Source organism: Adiantum capillus-veneris, chromosome 4, assembly GCF_014529385.1.
Source record: "Adiantum capillus-veneris isolate H3 chromosome 4, ASM1452938v2, whole genome shotgun sequence".
NCBI classification, from domain to species: Eukaryota; Viridiplantae; Streptophyta; class Polypodiopsida; order Polypodiales; family Pteridaceae; genus Adiantum; species Adiantum capillus-veneris.
The window spans coordinates 101,495,936-101,511,744 of NC_140934.1; the positions used below are offsets into that span (position 1 = coordinate 101,495,936).

Below are 15,809 nucleotides of genomic sequence, written 5' to 3' on the forward strand. Positions count from 1 at the left end.
AGTGCTTTTAGTTAAGTGCTTTTAGTGAGTGTAATCATTATTGAGGTTGTGTACAAAAGTGAGGGATTATAATTTTTATGAGTACTTTGGCTAACACTTTATTCGGGTGGTTCACCGTTTAGTACCTCCTATATAACGTGCGTTCGCGACGCATTAAAAAAAAAACCTCTTTTAATATGTCTGAATGAATAAAATGACCCCTTTTTTTTTTTTTTTTTTTAGATTTGAATATAAAAACCCTTATTTTAATGTATCTCTAATAAATTTTCTACAATTTTTGCATTTTAGAACCCCTCCTTTGGATCTGACGCTATACATTAACATAACTACATAATGCACCCCCCGAGACATTTTATAAGTTTGCAAAAGCATTTATTACGATGTTTTTTAGATTTTATGTACCATTTTATTTGATTTCATGAAAAAAGAAAACTACAATGTCTAATGTGCCTTGTGTGACCACAATGACAACAATATATGTGTCAAGCAAGAGTGAGACTATCGTCTCTCATGAATCATCACTATCAACTCTGATTTATCAAAGTGTCCTTTTTTGTACTAAACTAATGTTAAGAACTTCAAAACCCATCCAAGGCATACAAGAAATTTAAATCTTGTGATGATACTGCAATAGAAATTTTGAGAAAAATATGTGGTATCGTTGTGTTTAATTCATAATTACAGTGGCTCTAATTATAGAATGAAAAAAGTAGTAAGGAACAATTGACTAGTCCATTTGTTCTCCAAAGGGGACCAAATATATACATAGTAGTGCATTGATTGGGTGACCACATGCAACCACAAGCTGTTTTAATTGATGGAGTGTTTGTATACAATTGAGGTTTTTAGTTTGTTCAAGATAGCAGAGGTATTATCGCCATCATTGCACCTTCATTGTGTTTTATTACATTTTTTTTATTGGTGAGGTATTAAGGTGAATAAAGATGTTTCTTGTGGAACATTTAAAACTTTCCACGAAATTGCATTCTTAAGTTTCCACCCAAGCCTCTCCATCAACAAAATCAAGAGTTTGGAAGGGGGCAGCTTGTTCAGCAGAAAGTTGATAAGACCATGTAACTCTATCCTTAGAGTTTGCACCTGGGCCAGAGCATTGATATTCTCCATAGAATGCTGTCCTGCAAAAACAAAAATATAAGAGGCATTTATTAAATGCAAGGTTCATTAAGGAAAAAATTAAGGTTCATCAATTAATTCAGAAAAAATTAATTGATGAGGATATATACATTTTTGAGTCCTCTCTCTCTCTCTCTCTCTCTCTCTCTCTCTCTCTCTCTTTCTTTGGGGTTAGCTTTGCTTTCTATGTTACATTACATATTTTACATCTATGCTAAATCTCATAGCATCACAATACACTCATACATCTGCCTTTGAATATGTGCATACCTAGGTAATCCTCGATGAACTCTCTCTCTCTCTCTCTCTCTCTCTCTCTCTCTCTCTCTCTCTCTCGCGTCAAGTCAGAGAGGCCCAAACTCTAGACTTTTAGAGGGTCTCCTAAAGAAGAGGGATGCCCCATACTTTTTGCAAGCTCTCTAAAGAAAGGGATGACCTTTTAAAAAGGGAAAATCTTAACATGCCTTATTGCTCTGGTCACTTTTTTGGATTTTGAGAACTTTGGTAGTCCATTACATTGTCTATGATGTCTCTCTACAGCTAGGAAAGACTTCTATAATCTACGGGGCCAAGCACCTAGTTACAAAGCCAATTGGGAGAAAAGGAGATGCAAGCTGACAGAAGGAACCCAAAGGGTGGCATGCATTGGGTGGTGGTGGGGTTCACTCGATGGAGCTCAAGAATGCACACAATCACGGTAGTTGCACCTACATTACAATGTGGTCGTGCTAGTCAAAAGATGGGTCAAAAGTGTTCGAAAGGTATTAAAATTATGAAAATATCCCTAAAACTTGGGGCAGTCTATACTAAGGATAGTGGGGGAGGGAAATCCGCTTCCCTCCCACTGCCACGTGTCAGAAGCTCCTTCAAGCGGCGGGTGTGGCCTGCAGCTCCGGGAGCACAATGACGCAAAGAGACAAAGGCGGGCGAAGCCCGTTGGCCTTACTAGTTCCCATAATACCCCTCAAAATTCATCAGATGCCCTTGTATCATTTTTATAGGGGATTGCTTCAATTTTTGCATGGGTTTGTCTTTTTTATTATAGAGATCTATCTTTATATAAATAACTTTTCACTGATGGTCTCACAAATACAGGCATTTGTGTCAATCTGCTGAGAGCCTGCACTGCCATTGAAAACCCTAGTTCTATTATTTTAGAGCTAATCTTCCTATGAAGAGTTGCAAACATGAAGTTTTTGAAGATGCTTGGAATTTTGAGATTTTTTGGCTTGTATAAACTTTTCAAATTTGAGGGGTATTTTGGTAACTTTCCTTTTTTCCCATAAGTAATGGAAAAAACCTTTTTAAATATTGAATTAACTTAATCTGTTCCTTTAGCAAAGTCACCTCACCGACATAGAATAAAATAGCATGTTAAAGGTGTTACTAACAAGTGAAGTGTCAAAACCTTTACCCACCCAAAAAGTGAGAGGGAAAAAGAATACCAATAATTAAAGCAGTTTACCGCAGTAGGAACAGGGTTTCTGTTTGTTTGTGCGAGAGAGTGCGTGCGTGTGTGTGTGTGTGTGTGTGAGAGAGAGAGAGAGAGAGAGAGAGAGAGAGAGAGAGAGAGAGAGAAGAATACCAATAATTAACTCACCACAATGGGAACAGGGTTTTGTGTGCAAGCGTATGTGTGTGTGTGTGTGAGAGAGAGAGAGAGAGAGAGAGAGAGAGAGAGAGAGAGAAGAACTTAGAGGAGAAGTCTCGTAGGATTCCCAAGATAGAGAAGAACATGCAGGAAACTCGATTGCCCATGGGATCGACCTCGGGTTGATGGTAAACGAGAGAGAGAGAGAGAGAGATACTGACTGTTGATTGCTTGAATCGCCGAAGTCATTCCAACCAACGGGCTTAATGATGTCATCGATGTAAGTGAAGAGGAAGACTACGCGAGAGTAGGCACCCCATGCGCGGCCCAGGTATATCATGCCGGATCCCGTCACCTTGCAGTTTACGAAGGAGAAGCCTGTGTTCTCGCTGGGCTGCTCTCGCTTCTGCGCCGTCAGAGAGCCCGAACTGGTGGCGATACTGTTTAGTTGGCAACTCTGGCGCACACATGGTATGTGAGAACGTGATCGAATGAGTACCTAGCGCTTGCTTACATTACTGAATTACCTCGTAGTAGGATTGACCGTCTCCGAAGATGAAGTCGATGGAGCCCTGAATGAAGCAGCCCTTGAAGTAGTGGCGCCCCTTGTTGTCGTAGAGCGTATCCTGCGCCCCGTAGAAGTTGCACGAGATGAATGAGGCCTTGTCGCCCGATATGCGCAGCGCCACCGCCTGCCTTCCCACGGCGCCCGGAGGCGGCGCTTCTGCAGAATTCTGCCACCAGGGAAATTAGAGTCAGTTAATTAAAGACCAAGAGAATACGAATCCCGCTAGCTCTTACCGATAGCTTGACAAAATGAAACTCCTTTTTGTCAACGTCCTCGGAACGACGTTGATATCCTACCTTAAAGGCGATGTCACGCGCAATGAAAAAGTCAGAATTCACTGCCACGCTAGCGCTCTTGAAGGTGCTCCCCGCGCTAGTGGCGGTGTCGTCCCAAGTTATGGTGGTGGCGTCACTGCCGGCCCCAACGAACGAGATGTAGTCCTTGCCTTCGGGGATATCTACCTTTTCCCTGCACAAGTTCAACGGATTAATGGTTTCATTTCCCTAGCGATAGCAAAATTGAGGTGGAGTCGTGGAAACCTACTCGTACGTGCCCGCAGCGATCTGAATTACCACCCTCTGTTGATTCCCAGAGGGGACAACGTCCACAGCATCCTGGACGGTGCTGAAGTCAGCACCGCCAGACTTGGAGACGGTAATGACATTGTCGGTGGCTTCGCTTGTGTAAAAGAGGTTGGCGGTAGAGCCGGATGCGTGCTCTCTTGCATCCACCTCTTTTATCCACTCTAGAAAGTCTTTCTGAGTGGCAGCCAGGTTGCTACTCATGTTGCTAGCATCGCCGCTACTCTGCAAAAGCCTACGGGTAAAGTACGGTGCTTTACTTGTGAGGGTGTTCTCTGAGTGGTGTTGTGCGTCAATGCAAGGCACGGACAGCAGAGTGGCCAGTTGTATAAGAGAAATGCAAAGGAAAAGGTTCCAGGCAACCATTCCCATAGTGAGTCTCTCTCTCTCTCTCTCTCTCTCTCTCTCTCTCTCTCTCTCTCTCTCGCAATATGGTACCTCAGTATTGATATGTGACAGAGGCTGTACTAGTTGAGAGGAGCCCAAGTCTTTTATATGCAAGCCCTTGAGAGCGAAGGCTGAATCGATGACAGGGGGATGATGTAGAAGCCGGCTTGCATACCGTCACACGTCAACGTGTAAGGGCCCGACCCCACGCAAAGAAAGGGAAGTGGGTCTTGACACCCCTTAGTCCTTCATGAACCTAATTAGAAAGCTTGCTTTAGGGTTTAATGCACCTAAGTGCTAACTGCTTGCAAAGGTGTAGATAGACTCTCTTTTGCATGCATTTTTTAAAAGGAAGACCATTCCTCTTGACCTATGATTATTTTAATCCCTCTGTGTCTATCACTATCTACTGCCTACTTGCCTGGGTCCATTCTTTACTCATTAATTAATTATACCTTCAGATTCCCACCGAATCTACGGAATCTGAGAATTCCCAAGAAAAGTCTCTTGCCACGCCAGCCACCATCTGTGTTCTTGCAGCCACCATCACTCCCATGCTCGCCATGGCTGGCTCTGCATGCAGCTTGCGGCCATTTTCTTTCGTCTGCTCCATTGCCTACATCTACCACGCCTCTCTCTCGGTCCCTCACATGTCGTGGTCTGCCTTGCTCTCTCCCTCTGTCCGCCTTTGGCACCAATACATGGCACCGTTGTCCCTATCCCATCCCAGGCAAGTAGCAACGACCACCCATGAGCGTGTGTGTGTGTGTGTGTGTGTGTGTGAGAGAGAGAGAGAGAGAGAGAGAGAGAGTCAGTCAATATGGGGAACGAGCCTCTGCAGGCAGTGACGTATCCCATCCCAGGCAAGCAGCAACGACTACCCCATGAGCTAATGAGAGAGAGAGAGAGAGAGAGAGAGAGAGAGAGAGAGTCAATATGGGGAACGAGCCTCTGCAGGCAGTGACGGCCGCACACGGCTGAGAGAGAGAGAGAGAGAGAGAGAGAGAGAGAGAAAGAAGGCCTACAATATGCTTGCCAGCACTCCTGACTCAGCGACCTCGCACACAGCTTCGATGCCCATCTGATGCTGCAATACCATGCTCGGGTGCAGGCTAATCACCGACATACCCTCTCACACGCCTAGTATTTGATTCTCCAGCTCTTTGACATCTGCTGCACTCACACGATACCCCTCGGCATCGCCGTCACTACGCTCTTCTCCCAACCTTCCCCTATCCTCACCATGGCATGCACGATCAAAAGAAGACACTGCTTCCGTGGGCTCCACAAGAGATACAGGCAGTCAGCTCTCTTCCTCTCTCCTCTTGCGCCCAACATGCTCCACTCCTTGACCTGCGCCAGACAAACGACCCATTACAATGCAGAGTCTCTCTCTCTCTCTCTCTCTCTCTCTCTCGGATAGTTTCCTGCGACGTTAAAACTCTCTTCTTTTCTCTCTCTCTCTCTCTCTCTCTCTCTCTGCATCGCGAGCCTTAGCAAAAAGATCTCTCTATCTCTCTCTCTCTCTCCTTCCTCCACGTGCCCTCTACTCCTTTGTTCTCGTAAAAGCTCTTGAAGCATCTCTAAAGACTCTTAGTAATAAGACGTGCTTCGAAAATTGGCACAGCCTATTTTTTGGCTTTCGCCTCATTTGATTTTCCGCTTGTGCTCATTCTAATAAACACTAATACAATAGACTTTGATACCTAGCCTACATCATCCTTACAATGCCCTGGTCTTTCATGCATTTATGACGTTGAAAAAACACAAACGTCTTAAATATTGATAATGGTTTAATTTCAATGATAGACTCTTTCCGGATTCTTTTGTCCACTAGTATCCTTAGGGCTACTAGCTTCATCTTTAGTAGCCTAATTTCCCGTTCCTAAGCCTTCTTATGGACTTCCCTTTCGTTGGCTGATTGGCCAACAAGCAAGCTTGTCTTTCTATTAAGTTCTAGGACTCTACGTAGACACCCCCCTTTTTGGATTCCCTTTCCAAGGCAACCCACGTATTTCTTTTCTTGGTCGATGTATGTGTGCCAAGTTGCATTTGAATTGAGGTCATAGTTTATGGGTCATATTTCAAAATATTGAAATCATAATATTCGAGGTACATACTAGAATACTAGAATAAGGACCATCTAAAATTTCGTTTTCTTTCTTGTAACGGTCATAACCAAGACCTATATACTACCTTATCTCCAAAATGTATATAGCACCCTCCATGCATGCCTCATAGTTTTTGAAGGCACCGTCCCATTAATATGACTCGTTTATTGGCCTCACCTACATTATCAAATTATTCGGCATAGCTCTTATTATTGAAGATAAAGTTGCTCTAGATATTCAAAGTCTTCTATTGGCAAACCATAAGTCACAATTAAGTTGACAACAACCACCACCTAATTGTGGCTTCAATAGTCACATTGGAAGTAGCTTAACACTTTAGTTCTCTTTGTCCCCCGACAAAGTCCATTCAGCCCCTAAGCTTATACTTCGATATGCCTCATCGCACTTATAGCTCAACATCGATCGATCACTCCTTGTCTTTCATTTTTCTCATTGGCTTTAAGGTTATAAGCCTTCAGTATCATCAACGTTTTTGGAAAAAAAATCACTACATTGATAGTATATAATAAAAGATGCAAGATAGCTGGCTAAATCGTTGACTACATTATCGTTTGTGTGGATTTTCATCTTTTATAACTCAATAGTGATATGTAGCAACATGCATCGCACGTCATGTGGAATTTCACGCAATGATGTGTCTCGCCTAAGCCCTCTCGATCTAGCTAAAATAGGAATCTCTACGTTCTTTTAAGAATGATTATTTTTAGACTTGCTATCAACCCCACCGTACTATGGATACCATGTGAAATGGGCACCCTTCTTGGCAATAGGGGTATTGTTGTCTTTCATGCAATGGGGTGGCTCCCACTTTCGCCATGCACTGAATGTCAGGATGGCTCCCTTGTCAACCGATTTTTGTGATCCTTGTTGTGCTATTCTCTTGGTTTGGAACATTGCCATTTGGTTTATGGAAATCTAATGCCCTGTGTCTACTGGAGCAGAGCTTTTATGTGCTTGTTTTTTGAGAATAATCTACTACTACTCAGAGTTGTGGTTATTGCAAAACAAAAGAAAAAGATTCATACTTGGCCATTTCTTTTTTAGGATTTCTAAAATAAGCCTTAATGAAGGAACAGATATAGGAATACGTTTGACTATTTGATTATTTTTTGGTCTACCAAGGCCCTAGTAAAGCAGACTCTTGAGAGAAATTGAGAACAATTGGATAAAGCTCATGGATCAGTGCCACATGGTAAGGTGATGATGGCAAAGCTATGTTTTCCATTTTTTCTAAAGAATACTCATATGCATGTGGATGACTGTGAGAGATAGTTGACATATGGTTTCCAAATGTCTTCAACACTAGGTTGGTAACTTAACACGACATAAAAGTGTCCTTCCAAGTTTTTAAAAAACCTCTAAACTTATGAGAGCCATTCTTTTTTTAAATCTTTTCTCGTGTTTAAAGTTAAGATACCACTACTCATATTACATTAAATTCAATCTTGAGGGTGATTTGTAATTTTCTCTATGACATTCTAATACAATCACTCAAGATTGTGATTTTTTGTAAAAAAAACTTTGAAAATTCCTCACTATTTGGCCATGTTAAACCTCCAAAGTGATGTACCATAGTATTTCACTCAAGATAGTAATATTTGTCAATCAATTATTACACTAAGAAGATTGAAGTTCTTTCTAGACCATGTCATCGTTTTCCCCATAAACTTCAATAAGTTAGTGATTAAACCATATGATTCTTTTAGCTTCACCAATTTGGTTTGAGTACAAACAATAAGGTTCAAAAATGTTACGCTTTTCCCATTGTGTTGACACACAAAATCTCTAATTGTTTTACCGCGGTCTTTTACCTCATTTTGTAGAGAGAAGGTCCAAAATCAGTTGGAGAGGAAAGTGAGAGGAGGGCGGGGGGGGGGGGGGGGGGGGGGGGGGGAGCGATTGTTGCATTTCCAATATTATTGTGATTATTTTTAGAAAAGTTACCTCTGTTATTGCCGTTATTGTTACCGCATTTATTCTTGAAGCCCAATTTAGTGCATAAACACTCAATTTTTGCTTAAACATTCTTCCCCCCCTCAAATTTTGGTATTTTACTCCTCTTAATAAAATTTTTAGAGAACATTATATAAAAATTTTAAATTAATAAAAAAACATGAAACAATCATTAGCTATGTGGGATTACGCTTGATTATAACTGAACTAATTAGTATCAGTTGATTAACATAGTTTAGTATGCTTCATAAAATTAGAGAGAGGAAGACGGGAGAGAGAGAGATGAATGGATGACACGACCAAAGAATTTCATAACTTAAAGTATACAAAATGTTTATGAATCATCTTCCAAAAGATCCTTACAAGAAGCATCATCCAATTCTAAACTCATGGCTCCTAGATCAATAAAGGGAGAAATAGAATTGTCGTTTGTGGATGCGTTGGATTCATCATCTTCGAGTTCAGCATCCTCCATCCTATCATCTTCATCATCATGACAATCATCCTCGCTAAGACTTGCGACCTTCACACTTGATTCATCGATCTCCCTCTCCTGTGTCTCCCCTCATCCAAAGTAGGAGGTGGAAGAGGGTCGAAGATGGTCTCCACTTTATTAGTGGCGAAAATTGGTCTCCACCGAGGTGTTATAAAAATTAGGAACCAAAGTTTTGGTTGGTGGATTGTTGGGATATAGATTACCTATAGATGAGGAGCTCAAAGTGAGTACCATTGGTATAATTAATTCTATAAGAAAATAAGAATAAAAAAGGTAGTGACTCACTTGCTCACAATTGCATGGAAAAAATAAATTGTCATACCTCCCTGTGTGATGCACGCTAGAGTCCACCATGTAGAGGCCATTCTCATGTCGTCTACACACATTTGCAAACCACAGCTTGCACTTGAAGATGAATGTATGAAAGGTTCTAAAATTAACCTTCCGTATACTTTCAATAGTTCCACAGTACCTGGTTTCATCACCATCTGTGTCAAAGTTTCCCATGATGCCACAGTCCATGGTGGTTCTACCCTCATCAATGTGGCGCGTATGAAAGTGACAACCCTTTGACCACATAGAGATAAAGGAAAGGCACTACAAAATAGGAAAATATCTTTTATCAATCACAAAGATAAAATCAAGATTAAAAAACTATACAATATGATTTAGGTATATGAGTACTCTACCTTTGGTATGCAGTTGCATGCATACTCCCATTATTTATCGGTGATGTCTTCTTCGCGCGCTTTTGCTTTGGTCATTTTCTCATGAATGCACTCCGCACTAATGAGATCTGGGAAACATGCAAGGTGTCTAGGCACTGGGGATGCCCTCCTTCCTCCATGTACTTGTTTCCATGCTTCTCTCTATTGCAAACGCCTTGCCTTTGCCATTATCCACAAGTTTTGTAACATTTAATGGCCAAAAAACTTGTGTGTAGCGGAAATTAGCATGAACATAGTGGGAATTTCATTAGAATAGATTCCTAATGAGAATTACAAGACTGCTTGGGTGGAGAGAGCAACAAAAAGCATAACACCTAGTTAGATAGCATGAACAATACTTTCAAAAGAGAGAGAAATTAAGCTATTGACAACATTTGAGGACCGGATTTGCATGGAGCCGGTCCCCCCTCCAAAAGGCTTTGTATTATGGTTTCTCCCATCAAGAGAGACATTGTACAATACAATTCTTTGTGTTCCTTCAAGACTAGCTAGTGGAATGAAGATGAAAACTTCATTCACTAAGCAAAACACTTGGCAAACACAACATCAATTATCCTTGGTCTCAGACCCAAGACCTCACACACCTTCAAAGATGGTGAGAGCTAGCAGGGTATGAGAGTAGATTGAGAGGAAGAAGGAGTATTCTTATGAGAAAGATGTACATCTCCTCACATAATCACTCATATTATCATAGCCTAGCTTAGTAATTAGCATGGTAGAGGGGTATAAGTATGTTAACTTGTCATGCTTTTTGTGTGCTAGTTATCATGTGGCAACAAGCATATCTTGTAAGCATAATGAGAGTGTAACTTTTCAAACGTGTGGGAATTCATCGAATATTTCAAAATAGGGAGACCACCCTGAATCCACTTTCCTGACCATTTACGTAGTGTTACTCTGAGGGGAGTGGGGTAGTCAAAATGCGTGGAGCCTGAAGCGGAGTGGGCCAGTCAACATGCATGGAGAGAAGCGGGACGCAGGGGCCAGAGGTAAGAGGGGCGCATGGGCCAGAGGTAAGAGAGAACCAAAAACAAAGTCGACCCCTGAACTTTCTGCTGCTTCTTCTCCGCCCCGAAAAAGGGTGAAGCTCTCTTATTCCCCAGCATCCCCAATGGCAAAGACCTTGCATACAAAGGGGAAGGATGACTCAGGTACTCTCTCCCTCTCTCTCTCTCTCTCTCTACCTCATTATGATTTGCGAGGATAGTAGCTGGTGCTGTCTTGGCTGGAGAGTTGTCCGTTGATGTCGGCTTTAGCAGTAGGACATCTTGTGAATAGTCACTTGAAATACAATCGCTCACATCGAAGTCTGGCTCAAGAAGCACAAACCAGTGTTTGATTTGAACCTTGAAATTGGAAGGAAGTGCTCAATACTGCACTTTCCTACTGCTAATCTTGTGACATTGGGGGTGTGCAAGCCGATGGAAGGCTCCAAAGTTTACAGTCCCAGTACAGAGCAAGTTCTGTATTACAGCAGAAGAGTTCAATGATGTTAATGGCCTCTCCCTGGCTGGTGCCAACCCCAAACTAGTGAGGTGGGATCAGATCAGTGATGTGGAGTGGTTCAGTGTTTTCAGAGAGTCAAAGAATCATAGTCACTATCGCATTAAATGCAGTTGTTTGCGTACTGATATGTTCGACCAGGTGATGCAGCTGCATTACAAGGTGTACCAGAAGCCCCCAACAAACATGGAGATCAACTCTGCATTCGCCAAGGGGTTTGTAAAAGAATTCAGCCCGGCGGCAATTGCAAGTAGCTCAGCCATGCAATTCAATTGGGCTGAATTCGTTGTCCAGCATTTACAGGACCTCCGAGAGAAAGGGTACTACGAGGCCCATGTCGAAAAGTGGAGGATGTGCAATGTATGTCTAAACATAGAGGAGGCGCAAGCTGAAATGAAGAAGGATACCAAGGAGACACCCATCTCTCGCCACAGCACTCACCAGCAGGCTGATATCCTGTCATTTTTTGGCGTTCAGAATTTGCAGCAGATAAAGGCTGTCTCTGAAATTCTCAGCAAACAACTGCAAGATGCTAAAGAACATCTTCTAACTGCAAAATCAGACTTTGAAGCTGCGAGGGTTGTCCAAGCAAGCAATGCTGGGGTCACCCCAATTGTGCTTGCTATGAGACAAAAGCTTCACGACGCTGAAAATGAATTACTGAGGTTACTACAGAGCGACAGCGTGGATGCAAAGAGGGAAATAGAGTGTAAAGTAAAAATAGAGACATTGGAAGGTTTGGCATTTCCTGACAGTGAGGACACTCTTACTGCTGACTCAACTTGTCAGCGTGTAAGTGCGTGACTTTTATGCTTCTACCGTATGATTGGAATATGTGCACAACAAACCTATGTACTTACCATGCTCCTCTTTTTTTTGGTGTGCAGATTAATGTGGAGGTTATGGAAGTGAATGCATGTGAAGGTCAATTGCAACTCCTAATGCACATGAGAAAGATGCTACAAGGCTCCTCCATTCCCACTACCCTGCGTAATATGGCTATGAGCACTTTTATAGAAATTATAGAAGGGGTATGCGATGGGACGATGATCAACCCGTGCAGTGGCTACAGTTTTCCACTTGAAGTAAAGGGAATATCCGCCACGATCAAGATGCCCTGTGGGCATAGCTGCCACTTTCTCTGCTTTGCAGCTGCATGCTCCTTGTCGACAAAATGTAGAGCTGTGACCTACCAGCAAAGGATACCACAGGAATGGTGTTGGAAACCCACAGGGCAAAGACATCCAATCAGTGCCAGGGATTTCAAAATGACATGATCACACTATAATTTCAGGTTAATAACAATAGAAATGCAAAATAACAAATATTATGTTAATTGACATTCATCTTTTTTGACCTCCAAGGAGACCTGGAGACCGGCTCGAGGCCCGCCGGGTAAAGCTATTTCCCCGCCAGGCACGCCGTGGCTATATACAGGCGACGCCAGTGCTTGTCTTTTTCACAAAAGAGGTACATTGAAAAGTCTTCTTCACCAAACTTTCTGGCAGGTTTCCACATTCTCAAAGCAGTGTAGCAGTAATTTTTAATCCCTTCCTTATTTTATTGATGTTTTTTTGCGTTTTTTGCGTTAAAACTTAAAGTTATAAAATTTCTTTTATCAAATCATCATACGTGGATGCACTGGCATATGGTTGCAATTGCGGCTAGGTGTGTCATTGCAAAAGCGTATGACGATTATGTTTTATATTGCTCCCAGTCATTCATGCTTCGGCACATGGTTGCAATTGCGACTAGGTGTGTTGCTGCTAGAATGATAGGAGCATTTGTTTGAAACTGGTAACCGTGCGTGGATGCACTGGCACATGGTTGCAATTGCGGCTAGGTATGTCATTGCAAAAGCATAGGGTGATTATGTTTTATGTTGCTCCCAGTCATTCATGCTTCGGCACATGGTTGCAAATGCGACTAGGTGTGTTGCTGCTAGAATGACAGGAGCATCTATTTGAAAGAAGTCACCGTGCGTGGATGCACTGGCACATGGTTGCAATTGCGTCTAGGTGTGTCATTGCGAAAACGCAAGATGACTATGTTTTATGTTGCTTCCCTTCATTCATGCTTCGGCACATGGTTGCAATTGCGACTAGGTGTGTTGCTGCTAGATTGACGGTAGCATCTAATGCATGAATGTGTGCTCAAATAATTTCATAATGCTTCATATGCTTGAATCTTGAAAGAAGACATCGTGCGTGGATGCACTGGCACATGGTTGCAATTGCGACTAGGTGTGTCATTGCAAAACCGTAGGATGACTATGTTTTATGTTGCTCCCAGTCATTCATGCTTCGGCACATGGTTGCAATTGCGACTAGGTGTGTTGCTACTAGAATGATAGGAGCATCTGTTTGAAAGAAGTCACCGTGCGGGGATGCACTGGCACATGGTTGCAATTGCTGCTAGGTGTGTCATTGCAAAAGCGTAGGGTGACTATGCTTTATATTGCTCCCAGTCATTCATGCTTCGGCACATGGTTGCAATTGCGACTAGGTGTGTTGCTGCTAGAATGACAGGTGCATCTGTTTGAAAGAAGTCACTGTGCGTGGATGCACTAGCACATGGTTGCAATTGTGGCTAGGTGTGTCATTGCAAAAGCGTAGGGTGACTATGTTTTATGTTGCTCCCAGTCATTCATGCTTCGGCACATGGTTGCAATTGCGACTAGGTGTGTTGCTGCTAGAATGACAGGAGCATCTGTTTGTAAGTTGTTGTACGGTGAGGCATTGGCACATGGTTGCAATTGCGATTAGGTGTGTCACTACAAAAGCGTACGAGATCTATGGTCTATACTGCACTTTTTATTTCACGTAGAAAAGATCCAAATGCAGTGGCACATAGTTATATTTCACAATGTGTTGTTTGCAATAATACCATTGCAGGAAAAATGGATCCTTCTGCTACTTTAATGATAGAGTTCAAAAAGAAAATTAGACAATTGTTGATTACAATCGTCAGTGCACTAGATCTCGACGATATAGCGCAGATTGTTGCATATGAGTCTAGATTGCAATCATTATACAGTGAGATTGCCCGCAAAATGTTGTTGTTATATCCAGACAAAACAACCGAATCAATAATCTCATTAATGAGCAGTTGGGTGGGAAATTTGCCCAAGGTGGCCTCTGATTTGAAAGAGGAATGCCCTCAAGAAGTAGACAAGGGTAAGCTAGAGCATTGGAACACGAGATGGAGAGCTGAAAAGGAGAGGTGAAGGAGAGAATCCCACATAGACACACAGTTTGGCCTAAGCAAGAAAATGGGAATGGCTATCACCAGAGTTATGGGGAGCAGCCAAGTTGGAGAACCGTTTATTGAGGAGGCTGCCATTGAGGGAACATCAGGTTCTACTGCTTCTGCCAGTCACCTAGAGAGCAATATATACAATTCTAAATGTAGTATGACTCTGGGCATTCCAAATAAGTCCATTAAGAAGATCAAGAAACTTGGGTCAGGGGCTTATGGCACAGGGTGGCAAGTTCAAATCAAAGGGATCAGTTTCCTTCCTGCAACGAATACTTATTGTGCAAAGGAGTTCAAAGGATAGGCCAAGAATCAATGGAAAAGCTTTGCATCAGAAAGTGCGGTAGATCTCAACCATAGAGGGATTGTGAGGAGTATTGCTCACTCTATAACGTTGCCATGGTTTTTGATATTCCCCTACTTCAATGGGGGAACTTTAGGTGATCTTATGGAGACAGTGCCCCTTCCACATGGCTCTTTCATGACGCTTGTAGCGTATCAAGAGGGGAAAGGAAAGATCCCTGAAGACTTTAAATGGGAGCAGCCCTCTAAAGACAAGAAAACACGTATCAAGAGCCTGTGCAATCATGCTCCCTCGTTGATCCATGCCTTGGTGAAGGCATTGCGATTCGCACATGACGAGGGAGTGATCCACAATGATCTCCATCCATGGAACATCATGTTGGACTTTACCAAGGATCTCACTCCCCGTATTGGAATAATTGATTGGGGATTGGCTCTGCGTGTTGGCTTAGAGACACAAAAGACCAACAATACCGATGAAAACTGGCAAAAGCTTCATCCTTGGCAAGCTCCTGAGTTACTAGATGGCAAGAATTTATGCCCATGGACCAAGGCCACAGATGTGTATGCCATAGGATGGGTGATATGGCAATTTTGTAAGTTTTGTGGAGAGTTCTCTGACTACTACAACACAGATTGGTTCAAACATAAGGTTTCAGTGGAGGTACAAGTCATATCTAGGATTGTTGTGGAAGGTTGGGTGAGGAAGAAATCCACAAATAGAAAGACCTTGGCACTTTTGGACGAAGAATTAGAAAGATTTGAAGCCCAGCCGGAACGATGCTTACGCCCTCCCTTTGAAATGAGTGTAGCATTTTTTTGATGGATATATGATGTACTTTATGAAGCAGGGTTTTCTGAGACTTTTGACTTATAAAAGCACTTTTAAAAATTGGGTTTTATGCGCCATGGATGATGTATGAGTAATAAAAACACTTTGTTATATCTCAATAGACAACAAATTTTCTATGAGTTTTGTTTTTTCTCTTAAGTTTCAAGCAATAAGCCACATGGAGTCACTGATTGTCATTCATTGATTAAAAAAATGGTGGTTACTCTTATATCAATTGATTGTCGTAAGATGGTGGTTATTCTAATATCAATTGATTGTCGTAAAATGGTGGTTAAAATTATAGAAATTGATTGTCGTAAAATGGTGGTTACTCTTATAGAAATTG

The 15,809-nt window shown here is 42.2% G+C and overlaps 1 protein-coding gene across 2 annotated transcripts; it reads right to left on the reverse strand.

Annotated features, from left to right (window-relative positions):
• Positions 1 to 707: 707 nt before the first annotated feature.
• LOC147459706 (putative pectinesterase 14) lies at positions 708 to 5,223 on the reverse strand. Of its 2 annotated transcripts, XM_086510906.1 has the most exons (6): positions 4,731 to 5,223; positions 3,837 to 4,099; positions 3,590 to 3,761; positions 3,253 to 3,459; positions 2,947 to 3,182; positions 708 to 1,136 (listed from the first exon to the last, which is right to left on the reverse strand). In XM_086510906.1, the coding sequence occupies exons 1-6, from the start codon at positions 4,872 to 4,874 to the stop codon at positions 989 to 991; spliced, it is 1,170 nt and encodes a 389-aa protein (XP_086367032.1). In that variant the 5' UTR covers positions 4,875 to 5,223; the 3' UTR covers positions 708 to 988. The 2 variants fall into 2 exon arrangements, with proteins under 2 accessions (XP_086367032.1, XP_086367031.1); XM_086510905.1 differs by lacking the exon at positions 4,731 to 5,223 and having other exon boundaries at positions 3,837 to 4,674.
• Positions 5,224 to 15,809: the final 10,586 nt, after the last annotated feature.